This window comes from Euphorbia lathyris, chromosome 10 (assembly GCF_963576675.1).
Source record: "Euphorbia lathyris chromosome 10, ddEupLath1.1, whole genome shotgun sequence".
NCBI lineage: Eukaryota > Viridiplantae > Streptophyta > Magnoliopsida > Malpighiales > Euphorbiaceae > Euphorbia > Euphorbia lathyris.
The window spans coordinates 47,501,869-47,515,966 of record NC_088919.1 but is presented as its reverse complement, the minus strand read 5'-3'; the positions used below and the strand labels follow the sequence as shown (position 1 = coordinate 47,515,966).

The 14,098-nt window shown below is 34.8% G+C and overlaps 1 protein-coding gene across 1 annotated transcript; it reads left to right on the top strand.

The window, feature by feature from the left end:
• The first annotated feature begins 211 nt into the window (after positions 1 to 211).
• LOC136209857 (large ribosomal subunit protein uL11) lies at positions 212 to 1,024 on the top strand. Its single transcript, XM_066001459.1, has one exon. The coding sequence runs from the start codon at positions 290 to 292 to the stop codon at positions 788 to 790; it is 501 nt and encodes a 166-aa protein (XP_065857531.1). The 5' UTR covers positions 212 to 289; the 3' UTR covers positions 791 to 1,024.
• The last annotated feature ends 13,074 nt before the right edge of the window (positions 1,025 to 14,098 follow it).

Here is a 14,098-nt window from a genome sequence, read left to right as displayed (position 1 = left end):
TTAACATCCCGAAAATAAGAGAAAAAACTTAATGGGTTCAATGGAAGATCCGAAGATCAATAGACCAAAATCCAAACGAGAATTTTGGCCCAAAAGATCCCAATAACCCAAAATAGCCCATCCAAAAACCCTGAGGAGAAGACTGTAATTTGACATAGATGTGCTAAACCCTAAACTCTCTTACCTTATATGTTAATAAATTCTCACTCCATCTATTTTGCTGCGCCTCTTTTTCCCCCGCCTCCTTCTCCGATCTCAGTACAGTCGCTTCTCTTTTTCATTTTAAACCATGCCGCCAAAGTTCGATCCAAGTCAGGTGGTGGACGTCTACGTCCGTGTCACCGGAGGAGAGGTCGGAGCAGCTTCATCTCTTGCTCCGAAGATCGGTCCTCTCGGTCTTTCTCCGAAGAAAATCGGTGAAGATATTGCCAAGGAAACTGCCAAGGATTGGAAGGGCTTGCGTGTCACCGTTAAGCTCACCGTCCAGAACCGTCAAGCCAAGGTCTCGGTGGTTCCCTCCGCCGCTGCTCTTGTCATTAAGGCGTTGAAGGAGCCTGAGCGTGACAGAAAGAAGACGAAGAACATTAAGCACTCAGGTAACATATCGCTGGATGATGTGATAGAAATTGCTAAGATTATGAGGCCCCGATCAATGGCTAAGGATTTAAGCGGTAGTGTGAAGGAGATTTTAGGTACTTGTGTCTCCGTTGGATGTACTGTTGATGGAAAGAACCCTAAAGATCTCCAGCAGGAGATTGCTGATGGTGATGTTGAGATTCCTCTTGATTAATTTCAGAAAAAATATGTGTACCTGTCTTTCCTTTTCATTTTCTTATGTTTATTATCAGTTTTGAAATGTTAAACAAGTTAATTTAGTTCAATCTCCAAATTCTGGTTTCTTTTTGGTGTGTGGATTACTGCAATTTAGCAAGGAGATGTAAGGTTTATCATGTTAGTTTTGGGTAATGCTTGGATTTTAATTCTTATAAGTCATTTACTTATGCAATAGAGTGATTGTTCTTGATTTTGTTAGCTCAGATATTGTTTATTGTCATTTATGATACTGGTAATTGCATTACCTTTTCGCTGTTTTCATAGTTGAATTTTTGGCTACTAATTGATTTTAATTAGAGATTTAGTCAACTACAGATTCATTTTATGATAGGTGTTTGAAGTTTCCTTACTTGGGTATATATTTTAACTCCCTATTTGCAATGTTGATACATATAAATGAATGACTGTATGCCATTTGAGTTTTGTGTTTTCAATATGAAAATGTTAATTGGATGATGGTTAATAAGAGATTCATCGTACAATATGTTGTTTGAATTCGAATTGAGCATTGGATTGATATTTTGGGTAATGTATAGGAGTGTCAAAAATGGTTGTGCTATTTATTCCAAATGATTATATGTAATATAAATGCAACAAAAATGACAATTATGTCAAAAGGGTTGTGTCATAATAGTGTTTTGTGCTATATATTCCAAATGATTATATGTGATAAAAATGCAACAAGCATGATGATGATGTTATACGGACCGTTTCAAGTGCGGCTGTCTTTGTAAATCGAGTTGTATAATAACTTGACAACCCTCGTTTTGAATTCAATTATCTGCCCTGTGACTGGATGCCTAGGATGGTTGTATATTCAACTCTAGCAGAAGTAGTGCAACTGTATTGGTAGTTTACATTCGACTATGGAATTTGATGAAACTGTAATTCGTTAGAGGATTAATACTACTCTATTGTTGATGTTTTCAGTATTGAATCTTGCAGCTGTGTGTCAATGATTTTGAAAATTGTTGAAGCATGTCCTGTTTCCTGATGTTGTGTTGCAAGTCTAGTGTGATTTTGATTCTTGGCTGATGATACTATCAGCCTTCTGTTGTCTATGAATTTCAATATGTTGTGTTCTGTTGTCTTTGAATTTCAATATAATGTGGGTAGATTTGTTGTTGGTCACCAATGTAGAATATCTATGGGTTAAACGTTGCGAGCCCAATGGTAAACGTTGTTGCCGTGTGACTCGAGAGGTCACGAGTTCGAGTCGTAGGAGCGGTCTCTTGCCTAAAAAATTTGGCAGGAGAATGCTTGTCTCCAATACACCCTTGTGGTGGCACTCTTCCCTGGACCCTCGCTTAGCAGGAAGCGAGCCGCCCTTTTATAAGTACCTTGAGAATTTTGTGTTCTCTTCTATACTTCAGATGAAACGAGTAGCATACTTTTCATCAAGGTGTCCATATGTTAGTAGCGGAACAAAATCTTTCATGTATTTGTAACTAATTTGAAAAGGATCAAGGTATTGAAAAGCTTTTATCGTTACCTATCAATAATAGTTTTATTTATAACATTATAAATAGTACAATTGAAGTTTTAACAGTGGTATTTGAGTCAATTTAAGGCATTATTAGAAAACTCATCATATATTTGTTTACCTACTTTATTATCAGTTGCATATCGTTACTTCAGAATAAGAAATTAAATTTTATTCATTTTTCTCAAAATTTGAATACATATAGAATAATTGAAGTTTTTTTTTTTTTGGTAGGGAGAATAATTGAAGTTTTAACATTGATAACTTGAGCTAAGTTGAACTCCCATATTTTGTCCAGGCACTTTATATCAGTTGCATATCATGATATCACTTTTTTTTTTTTGAAGAAAGTAAATTTTATTCGTTTTCTCAAAATCTGAATAGACCTAGAGATAACGGACCTCTAAGATTGGTAGAATATATATATATATATACGTATATATATTGTCAAACATGTGATAAGAAAAGATAAGATTTACACAATCCAGCGAGTGTACACATGATATGTATTTAGACTATTCACAGGCTTGGGTATTCACTTAGCCTGTTCAGACTTGTTTATTGGACCGGGCTTGGACAACCAAAATTAATATTAAGCCCAGTTCATGCCTGTCAAAACCCTGCTTATTTCTAGGCCGGCCTTAAGATTTGTAAAAATAGGACAAGTCGGATGTATCCTATTAAAATTAATTATCAAATTAATTTGATACATTACATATTTATTGCTAAATTTTAGGTGAGCTGTTTTTGGGTTGAGTTTAGAATTTGAGTTTAAGCTCGAGTTCAGTTCTAAATTAACAACTGATTAAGTTGGATTTATGCTGAATAATTTTACCTTGAAGCTTGCGGGCCTTGCCCGGTCCGACCTATATAAATATGTCTGATAATATAGCATACAAGTATAATAGAATAAAGAAATTCGTAATTGAGTAATGTCTTCCGTTGGTCCAATTTATGAATGTGTTTGATCTTCAATTATAACATTTATGATATTAATTTTTACTAACAATGTTCTAACTATTTTTGGATCTTATCTTTATAATTACTTTTTTTTATGAACTTATTACTTATGCGTATTTTTATCATTAGACGAGTGAGCTAAAACAAAGTAACCAAAGACTCATAGCTAAAACAAAGTAACCAAAGAAAAACAAAAGTATCGAAACTGAAAAGGCTGATATTAACAAAATTTCAAAAGGAAGAAATTAACTCATTACAACATTGAAATATATACAAAATGCACTAGTTGCTACTTGGTCTAACTGGCTCATTTGAAATATATATTAACTCCACCATATACGAAAAACATTTAAAATCAGAGGCGGAACCAGAAAAAAACTGGAAAAGTTAAGAGAGTCCGTTAACTTTAAATCGAAACACACATCCTTGTAAAAAAACTGGAAGGGTTACGAGGAGTCCGTTGACCTTAAATTGAAACACATCCCCTTGCGAGGTGCTGCACAGAGAGAGATGGAATTCCTAGAAGTAATTGCTCCAACACCCTTAGAAAGTTTATCCTGCTTCCGTCCCTATCTTCATCATAGGGCTCGGAGTCCTCCTCGACAATAGTTTCCAAACAAGGGCAATTTGAAGGCTTATGGGGGAAAATAATGGAAGGTGGAGCTACTTCAAAGAACAAACTAAGCATGTTCCTCGCCATTGAAGATTGATCTTGTGAGATTCTTAGAATTCCAAATTTGTTAGAGTTTTTTTTAAAGAAAGATAACTCTGAGTTTAGTTTTTGAGAATGATAAGAATTTGGAGTGCAATTTATAGGGTAGGAATGCAAAAAATATCTAAAAAGAGGCCAAAATTGGAAAATAGAAAAAGTAAAGATACGGTTTTGTTGGAGTCCAAGTGTCCATTGGCATTTATGATTTATGGCTAATATAAAGGCAATCAATTTGAAGTGGCCATGTGTCCTTTGGAAAGCATTTCAATTGGCTTATCTTTAAACTATTGAAGATTCTAGAATTTTAGTGGTAGATGATTTCCATTTTAACCGGGTTAAACCTCTAGATGGGGTTAATTGAGAAAATAATTCCTTAGGAAGAGTTAAGAATTATTTCTTCATAAGGGGCTGTTTTTAACCCATAGTTAAAAATGGTCCCATAAAAAATATTATAATTATTTTTATATATAAAAAAGTCTAATATATTAAATAAATTAAAAAATGTTTATCTATATATTTTATTATTGTTAGTATTTATTTTTATTTTTTTATCGATAAATATTTACTGTGTTATTAATATAGTTACAAAAAAAAAAAGATGTACGAAACTGCTTCAATTTATCAATAAATTTGTTTGGAAGACCCAGTGTGACAGTTAAATAACAGTGAAACCAATCTTTCTTTTATCCAATTCGTACAAAATACAGTATAATTTTTGTTCCGAATCTAATCATATGTTGTGGTCTATTAATAATTAGTGATAAATGACGCAAATTGCATCATTTTAGACGTTAGGGGTAAAATTGCTTCTAACTATAAACGTTAAGAGTATTTTTGAACCTTATAAAAAAAAAAAAGTTTTTAAAGCACATGATTGTGTTTTCAAAAAGGTTAAACCTCCATCCTTTTTTTTATTTTACTCTAACAATAACATAGTTGTTAACTCTTTCGTTGTCTGCAAATTGTCCTAGAAGTTTGATTTTTATTTGTTTTTTCTTGGTTTAGTAAAAAATTAATTTAATTTATAAAAAAAATATAATATAAAAACTAGCAGTCTAAAGCTTCTAAAATACTGGAGTCGTCTCTGCCTGCGGATATGTCAACTTTATACCCTTATCTTTTAGGATAATTGAACAGGATCTGTAATTAAACAAAAAGGATAATGTGCAAAAATATCTTTAATATTACAGCAGGAGCAATTTTACCTTTAAAGTCTAAAATGATACAATTTTACCTCTAATATTGACAGTCAAGAGGAATTTTACACGTAACATCTAAAATTGTGCAATTTTATCCTAATATTGACAGTCAAGAGCAATTTTACCCCTAATATTGACAGTAAAGAGCAATTTTACCCCAAACATTTATAAGTATGTGTTTCATAATTATGTCCGATATTGGCCCAACTTACTAACGTTAGGGGTAGTATTGTTTTTGACTATCAACATTAGAAGTAAAATTGCACCATTTTAAATATTAAAAGTAAAATTACCCATGGTTATAAACGTTAAATGTATTTTTTGTATATTATCCCTAAACAAAATAAACTCAAATAAAATTACACCAATTTAATTAAATTAATATATTAAATTTTTATATAAATTTTTGTATATATAATAAAATAGGAGACTTGGCAGTAGCCACTGCCATGCCATCGTTGCAGGAATCCTAGGATTCCTGCACAACAAGTCTCATTACGGCGCATACAGTGCCGTAATGAGGTTAGTCAAATTACCCTTTTCTTTCATTACGGTGGCTGAAGTATCGTAATGGGACTACTTTTAATTAGGGTTAAAAAATAGCCCCTCATAAGGAAATAATTTTTAACTATCCTTAGATTGAGAATTATTTCTATAATTAACCTCATTTGAGTGTTCAATCCATTTTAACCATTATTGAGAGTGGAACTTCTCTCTTCCAATCTTGACAAGGTACTATAATATTTTGTAGATATTTTGTCCACCATTATTATTATGTGGTTGTAGTGGCATTTGATCATGTAGTTACACGTGATAGTACTATATAGTAGATATTTTTCAAATGTATCATGCAAGAGTTTTATTGTTCATAGGATACGATTCATTCCTACCTCATTAACATCTTTAGAACCGGTTTCTAATAATACTTTTAGAGATTCCTACCTCATTAACATCTTTAGAACCGGTTTCTAATAATACTTTTAGAGTTGGTCTGTAGATAGACTCATTCGAAAGCAAAAAGAAAACTACGAGGATGCTTCATAAAGTAGTATCGAATGGAATATTTAATAGTCATTGGGGGCTAATCCCAACTTGATTTAAGCAACACTATAGAAGACATGTAGATATTGGATCTTCACAAGCCACTAAATTAGTGGTCAGCATTGTCTTAAGCGATCACCCTAGTCGATTGAGAACTAGGAGAGTATAGCATTAAGTCTTAAAGGAAAGAGAGGCACACACATATCCATATCGATTAGGGTTGTAATCGAGCCAAGCCGAGCTTTAGCCTGATCAGGCTCGACTCGTTAGAAAATTAACGAGCTCAAGCTCAATATTCTGTTCATCAGCAGCTCACGAGCTTGTTAACGAGTTTGTTCACGAGCTTTGCTCACGAGCGGCTCATTAATTCAATTTATGAACTTTGCTTACGAACAACTCATTAATTATATTGATTTGACATTTGTTTAATGCAAAACTACATAGTTTTGAAATCTACAAAACTAAAGTTATTACATTGTTATACATTTCTCCCTTTATTGAAATATTATTAATAAAAAACATAAACGAACCCAGCATACTCACGAGCATGTTCGTGAATATTATATCGAGCTTACTCATGATTTTGTTTATGAACCTATAATCGAGCCTACTCGCGAGCTTTCGAGCCGAGATTCGTCGTACTAAAGCTCAGCTTGTTTACAAATCAAGCTGAACACCAAGCCACTCATGAGCGGCTCAACTCATTTACAACCCTAATAGTGTTGGAACGCTATAGACACTTTGAGCTTTAAGATAGTCCATAGTGAGTGTCTTTTCTATAGCGAGGTTTGATATACAAGGGGATATTTCGGGATGGTATACCGACATATGCATTGATAGGATGCGTATAAAGGATAAAATCTCATCGGCGGCTCGACTCATTGATAGCCCTAATAGCGATGGAACCCTATGGACACTTTGAAATTTGAGATAGTCCATAATGTGTGTCCCTTCTATGGCGAGGTTTGATATACAATGGGATCTTTTGGGATGGTATACCGACATATGCATTGGCAAGACGCATACAAGGGATAAAATCCCATCGGCATTTGTGGGCAAACCGAAGGCTTAGGAAAGTCTCGGCACCACTCATGGATTTGGTGTAGTCCAACTCTGTCCCTGTGACATTTGGTATCAGAGCTTTAACTAAACGATTTCTTTGTGGTGTGAGCTAGTAATGCTAAATTTTTCCCAACAAGTTGACGAAACAAATTTTTTACGATGCTTTATTGAAGATATTTTGTGATGCCTCTTCAGATTGATTAAAAGCCAATGGTTTACTATGGTCATTTTTGCGAAACTTTTATCTAATGGGTAGGAGTGCATAAATTATAAAAGCTAATTAAGATTGCTAATGCATGTGAATGCTAAGTGAGGAATGAATACTCTTATGTGGTGATACTTTGATATCTTGTCTTGACACATATCATATCTTAAAGTTTATTTTCCATATAAATTTTCTGATGTGAAAATAATTATAATTAGATTAAAAAAATAAAAAAAAATCCCTCAAATAAACTATATCATAAAAGACAAAATATCATCATATATTAATAGGATAACAGTTTTATTAAGTTTACATTTAAATCGGGTGAAATTTCACTCGTTGAAATAGAATTAATGTGTCCACTCAATTATCTCTATCCTATGGAGTACTAATTATGGTGATAAAATAATACTGAAGTATAACTAGGAGCTATTTGAACCAAGGATAAAAAAGTAATATTGCGATGCTTCAAATGAATGATTAAGAAAGTGTGGATGTGGTGAATTGAGTTCCCTTCCACTTCCACTTGTTCAAAACTCCATATTTATCATATGATTTATTCACTCTATTCCACCACATTTCTCACATTTTTAAACTTTTAATTAATTTGTTTAGTTACCTAATTAACTTTCTAATTAAGCAACATTTTTTGTTCCTATATGAAAAGGATACACTCTCTTACCAACACCACACATAACCAAAATTCTAAGTTACATCAAATATCTCCTGTAAATAACAACAATAACTTAGTCTTTCATTTCGATTTCCGAATCGTGAATTTTTTTTCGAAATTAAATTTTTTGTGCAACATAGCTAAAACGAACTTTTTAGAATTAAAATGTTCATGCAACATAATAAAAATGATGGTTTCAATGAGCAATTGAATTGCAGTCGGATATGTTCTTTTCGTTTCTTTGGAGTAGTTGTCCAATACTTCTAAACTAGAGACTATTCAAGAAGAAGAGAAGGAGAAAAGAGAAGACAATTTATGAATAGAAGGGAAGTGTAGATTCGGCCTTAACATAAGAATTTACTTTAATATTTGCCAAATTTAACCCTCACATTTCAAGGAAAGTGCATATTTTGCTTTAACCCTAATATTTGCCAATCAATAGCTTTGTAATATAAAGATGAGAACATTTATTGATAACAAATGTGTCATCCATGTCTTTGAAACTCTTGGAAAATAACATAAAGAAAGAAATGAAATTATGAGATTGTTTGGAATGGAGATTATGGGATTCATAATATTATCCGACCCTTTACAAACATGCAGTGGGTTTAAAGAAAAAGGCATGCTCATTAGTAAATAATCATGTTCCTTAGTAAACTGAAGAAATTCCTTAATAAATAATTATGTTTCTTTGTAAATTGAAGAAGCTGATATTAAGTAATCATGTCCTTAGTAAGAAAAACAAAATCTCAAAAGGAAGAAATTAACTAATTACAACATCGGAATATATACAAAATGCACTAATTGCTACTTGGCCAAACTGGCTCCTTTGAAATATGTATTAACTCTATCATATACTAAAAACATTTAAAATCAGAGGCGGAACTAAAAGAAAACTGGAAGGATTAAGGGAGTCTGTTAACCTTAACTCGAAACACATATCCTTACGAAAAACTGGAAGGGTTACGAGGAGTCTGTTAATCTTAAATCGAAACACATCCCCTTATGAGGTGCTGCACAGAGAGAGACGGACTTCCTAGAAGTAATTGCTCCAACACCCTTAGAAAGTTTATCCTGATTCCGTCTCTGTCTTTGTCATACGCTTCAGAGTCCTCTTCGGCAATAGTTTCCAAACAAGGACAATTTGAAGGTTTATGAGGGAAAATAATGGAAGGTGGAGCTACTTCAAAGAACAAACTAAGCATGCTTCTCGCCATTGAAGATTGATGTTGTGAGATTCTTGAATTCCAAATTTGTGAGAGTTCTTTTAAAGAAAGATAACTCTGAGTTGAGAATGATAGGAATTTGGAGTGCAATTTACAGGGTAGGAATGCAAAAAATATCTAAAAAGAGGCCAAAATTGGAAAATAGAAAAAGTAAACACACGGTTTTGTTGGAGTCCAAGTGTCCATTGGCATTTATGACTTATGGCTATTATTAAGGGCAATCAATTTGAAGTGTCCATGTGTCCTTTGCAAAGCATTTCAATTGGATTATCTTTAAACTATTGAAGATTCTAGAATTTTAGTGGTAGAGGATTTCCATTTTAACCATTATTGAGAGTAGAATCTCTCTCATCCAATGTTAATGCAACAACAAGGTACTATAATATTTTTTGTAGATATTTTGTCCAGATATTTTGTCCACCATTATTGTGTTGTTAGATATGTGGTTGTAGTGGTATTTGATTATTTAGTTACATGTGATAGTATAGATATTTTTCAAATGCATCATGCAAGTGTTTTATTGTTAGCTTTAGATGAAGTTACATTATTTAAACACATCTTATTAATATATTTTAATTACTCTTTTCATTTGTGATCTAATCATGCTTTTTGGAAAAGAGAGTTGTCCGATTCATTCGTAAGCAAAGCTAAGATTACGAGGAGGTTTCATAAAGTAGTGTCGAATAGAACATATCAATAATCATTGGGGACTAACTCCAAGTTGATATAAGGAACACTATAGAAGATATGGATACTCTAAGTATTGGATCTTCACGAGTCATTGTATTAGTGGTCAGTACTGGTTTAACCGATCCATCCTAGTCGATTGAGAACTAGGAGAGTCAAGCATTGAAGCCTTAAAGGAAAGAGAGATGAATGTCTCCATAGTGGTGGAACCCTATGGACACTTTGAGGTTTGAGATGGTCCATAGTGCGTGTCCCTTCTATGGCGAGGTTTGAAATATAGGAGGACCTTCCGGGATGGTATACTAACATATGCATTGATAGAATGTGTACAAGGGATAAAACCCTGGGTATCGGTGGACAGACCGAAGGCTCATGGAAGTCTCGACACCACTCATGGATTTGGTGTAGTCCAGATATGTCCCCTGGATATTTGGTATTAGAGTTTTAACTAAGCGAGTTCTTCGTGGTGTAAGCTAGTGATGCTAAATTTTTCCCCAACAACTTGACGGAAAATTTTTTGACAATGCTTTTCCATAGATATTTTATGATGCCTTTTCAGATTGATTAAAAGCTAATGGTTTACCAAGACCATCGTTGCGAAACTTTTACCCAATGGGTGAGAGTGTAAAAATTTTAAAAGGGAATTCAGATTGCTAAATGTCGAAAGAGTACTCCACTATGAACGTAGACAATGAAATTCTACAAGATTTGATCTATTTAAACGGGGGAGAGTTTGTAGTCGATATGCAGAATGTGATGCTCGTGGGAAGTAGCACACATGTAAAGTGTTGAATTAATGGTTCTCAAGAGCGAATTATTGAGACGTAGTTTGCGCTTGAATTATCTTAATTCGTTGGGACATTGCTTGTGTTTTTCCATGAGTTGAGAAAATTGGAGTGAAGTTTGGTGCTTGTGTGAAGTGTTATAGAGATGGACTGTTAGATTTTTATCTCGCGGGAGCAGATTTTTGAGGCGTAATATGAATTCTATTATTGAGCGATTTCCGCAAGTGCACGGTTTCGCTTATAGTAATTAAAAAGATATCGATCCCACATGGAACGTTTTTCAACAAAAACTTATTTATGTATAGTTTAAATACGACTTAAGGTTTATAAAAATAGATAATCGTTATTTGAAATTGGTTTTTAGATTGATTGAATAAGAATTAGGTTAGAATATGTAGAATGTTAGAAATCAATTATGTTTTGAATATGAATTACAAAACAAAAACATTTAGTGTTTAAAATAAGAGATTTATTGTGTTCGTTTGGATTAAGCAAAGAAAACAACTTTAAACTTTGTATAAATTAAGAAAGTGTAATAACGTAAACTCCTTCAATTAAAAGGCTTTGAACCGCAGACAATCCTCCTACGGTCGGGTTAGATTGCTACCTTAACCAAATTAACACTTATTTCCGATAAGCCGACTTAACGATCATATCGTCCTTAAGAATGAATTTGCTTAAGTGTTTGATAGGGGTATTTTACCCCTATCTTTTAGTGTGATTTACGGGATGATTTCGGATAAAATAAATAAGTTTAATTACAAAAATAAAGTGTTTTTGATAAATAAAGAAATAAAAATAAATCTCGTACTTTTAGTTTATTTTCCTCGTTTTTGATTAGTTTAGGAAATAAAAACGTCAAGCTAACTCGGCTCTCAAGATTTGTATTTCAGGTACGAGAAAGGAGCAAAAATCCACTCAATACGCGGGGCGTAAAACATTGTGCCAGAAATAATTGCCTTATCCGCAGGCACTATGTGGAACTGACTCAGCATACGCGGGGCGTATGACACACTACGCAGGGCGTATGACACATGTCGGTAATAATTGACCTAATCCTGAAAGTCAGATTGCATTGTCTCCTAGAGTCAACTATACCTACGCGGGGCGTACCACTATATACGCGGGGCGTAAAAGGCAGTTCTTCAACATAAAAAGATCAGAGACTCTTTTACGCGGGGCGTACTTCAGCTACGCACGGCGTAAAGGCACCAATTCAGGCAATAAAACTCCAGAGACTCAAACACGCGGGGCGTATAATCCTCTACGCAAGGCGTACTTGAGTCAACAAGACAACGAATTGGTCCACATGCAGAAGATTTCTGACGGAATGGGCATTTACGCGGGGCGTATCATGGGATTTCTGCACCAAATAATGCTGCTCCATACTCGTGCTTTGTGAAATTACAAAACTGCCCTTGCTTGATGTCTATAAATAAGAAGCTCTTGAACTTCATTTGATACCAATTACATACTAGAGAGCTACACTATACTCTTTTCTTTCCTTGCAATTTAGATACAATTTTGTAAGTTAAACTCTCCCCCTCGAGAGCTTGTTCGTTGTTCCGGCATTTCATTTACGTTCCGTTCCACCATTCGTCACCAAGCTCAAGAGTTCCACCTCCACAACCTAGGAGACGACTTTGAGTCCGGTTAGCTAGTTCCAAGGGCGGATTCTCCCTTTTTACTTGCTAATTAGCTTGTACTCTTCCTATGTACTAGGCTTGGTTGTATTTCATCTAATCACTTTCCATATTTATAATTTATGATTTATAACCTCTATTTCCTTTTATGTGTTAATGTTTATTGCTTGTTTTGATATTGATAATTGATTCTTGTGTAGGAAAACGCGATTACCGCCGCCATTCGGGCTATCTTTAGGGAGTTATATAGGTGTTGCCTTACCGGAAGTGACAAACCGGAAACCGTAGGAATTGACAAGCCACGGAACTTACGGGCCCTAGTTTCTAATTCCCCCGCATTAGACACGCCTTGACTAGGAATCACGTAGTCTAAGTGCTTCACGGGTCGGTTCTACTACACTTGGTCGTCTTTGCAAGAGTAAACTATTATCCGTATACATTTAGGGTCATTATTTATCATTGTTATAACTTATCATATTCACCCCACTTCATAGAGTTTTAGCTACATAAATCTGTGTCGCCAATAGTGAGGAATAGTGTGTAGTTGTGTCTTACTTAACCCCAAAGTAATTACCGATTAAATAACATACGAAACCGAGTCGTCTAATACTTGTAATTATAAATCCCGTGGATTCGATACCCGGTCTTAACCGGATTATTACTTGATACGACGGGGTACACTTGCCCCTAAGTAGTCGTAGCGTCTAGTAGAGTTAAGAGCAATTTATAAAGACTACATCCATAGACATAGCACATTCATCGCAATACACATTTAATCGTCGTAGAAAAGCTCTACACCTAGATTTTACGCATCAAGTTTTTGGCGCCGTTGCCGGGGATTTATAATTTCCTACAATATTAGACAAAAACGTTTCATTGTTAGTTTAAGCATTCTTTTTGTATAAATTGTTTATATATACGTTAGCTAACACTATTCTTTCTTGTTGATAATTCTTTTATACTTGTTTTACTTTATGCACACCCGATCTAAAAGTGATTCTCTCGTACCTATTGATCTCGAAATTGAACGTACTCTTTGTAGGTTACGTAGAGAAAGAATGGCAAACCCCAACGCCGAGGTCAACCAACCCAACGGAAACCCAAGGCCACACGTGAACAACATCCGCGGGGCCAATGATACGCGTTCGATGATGGAGATCCTTGCGCCGCATCGTCCCCAAAATCGTAACCACATTGTCGCTCCCACGATCCTGGCCAACACATACGAGATCATGACCGGAATGAACCAACTGATACAACAATACGGTCAATTCGGAGGGGAACTCCATGAGAACCCCAACGAACATTTGGATAAATTTCTTATGTGTGCCGATACCTCTCGGCAAAATGGTGTTCCCGTTGAGGCTGTGAGACTGAAATTGTTTCCTTTTTCATTGACAAGACAGGCATTGGAATGGCTACACTCATTGGAGACGGGATCCATCACGTCATGGGAAGAGCTCGAAAAGGAGTTCCTTTCCTACTATTTTCCGCCGTCCAAAACAGTCAAGTTACGGACCGATATCACATCCTTCAGGCAGTTGGAATGCGAGGCCCTTCACGCAGCTTGGGCTAGATTCCGGAAGTT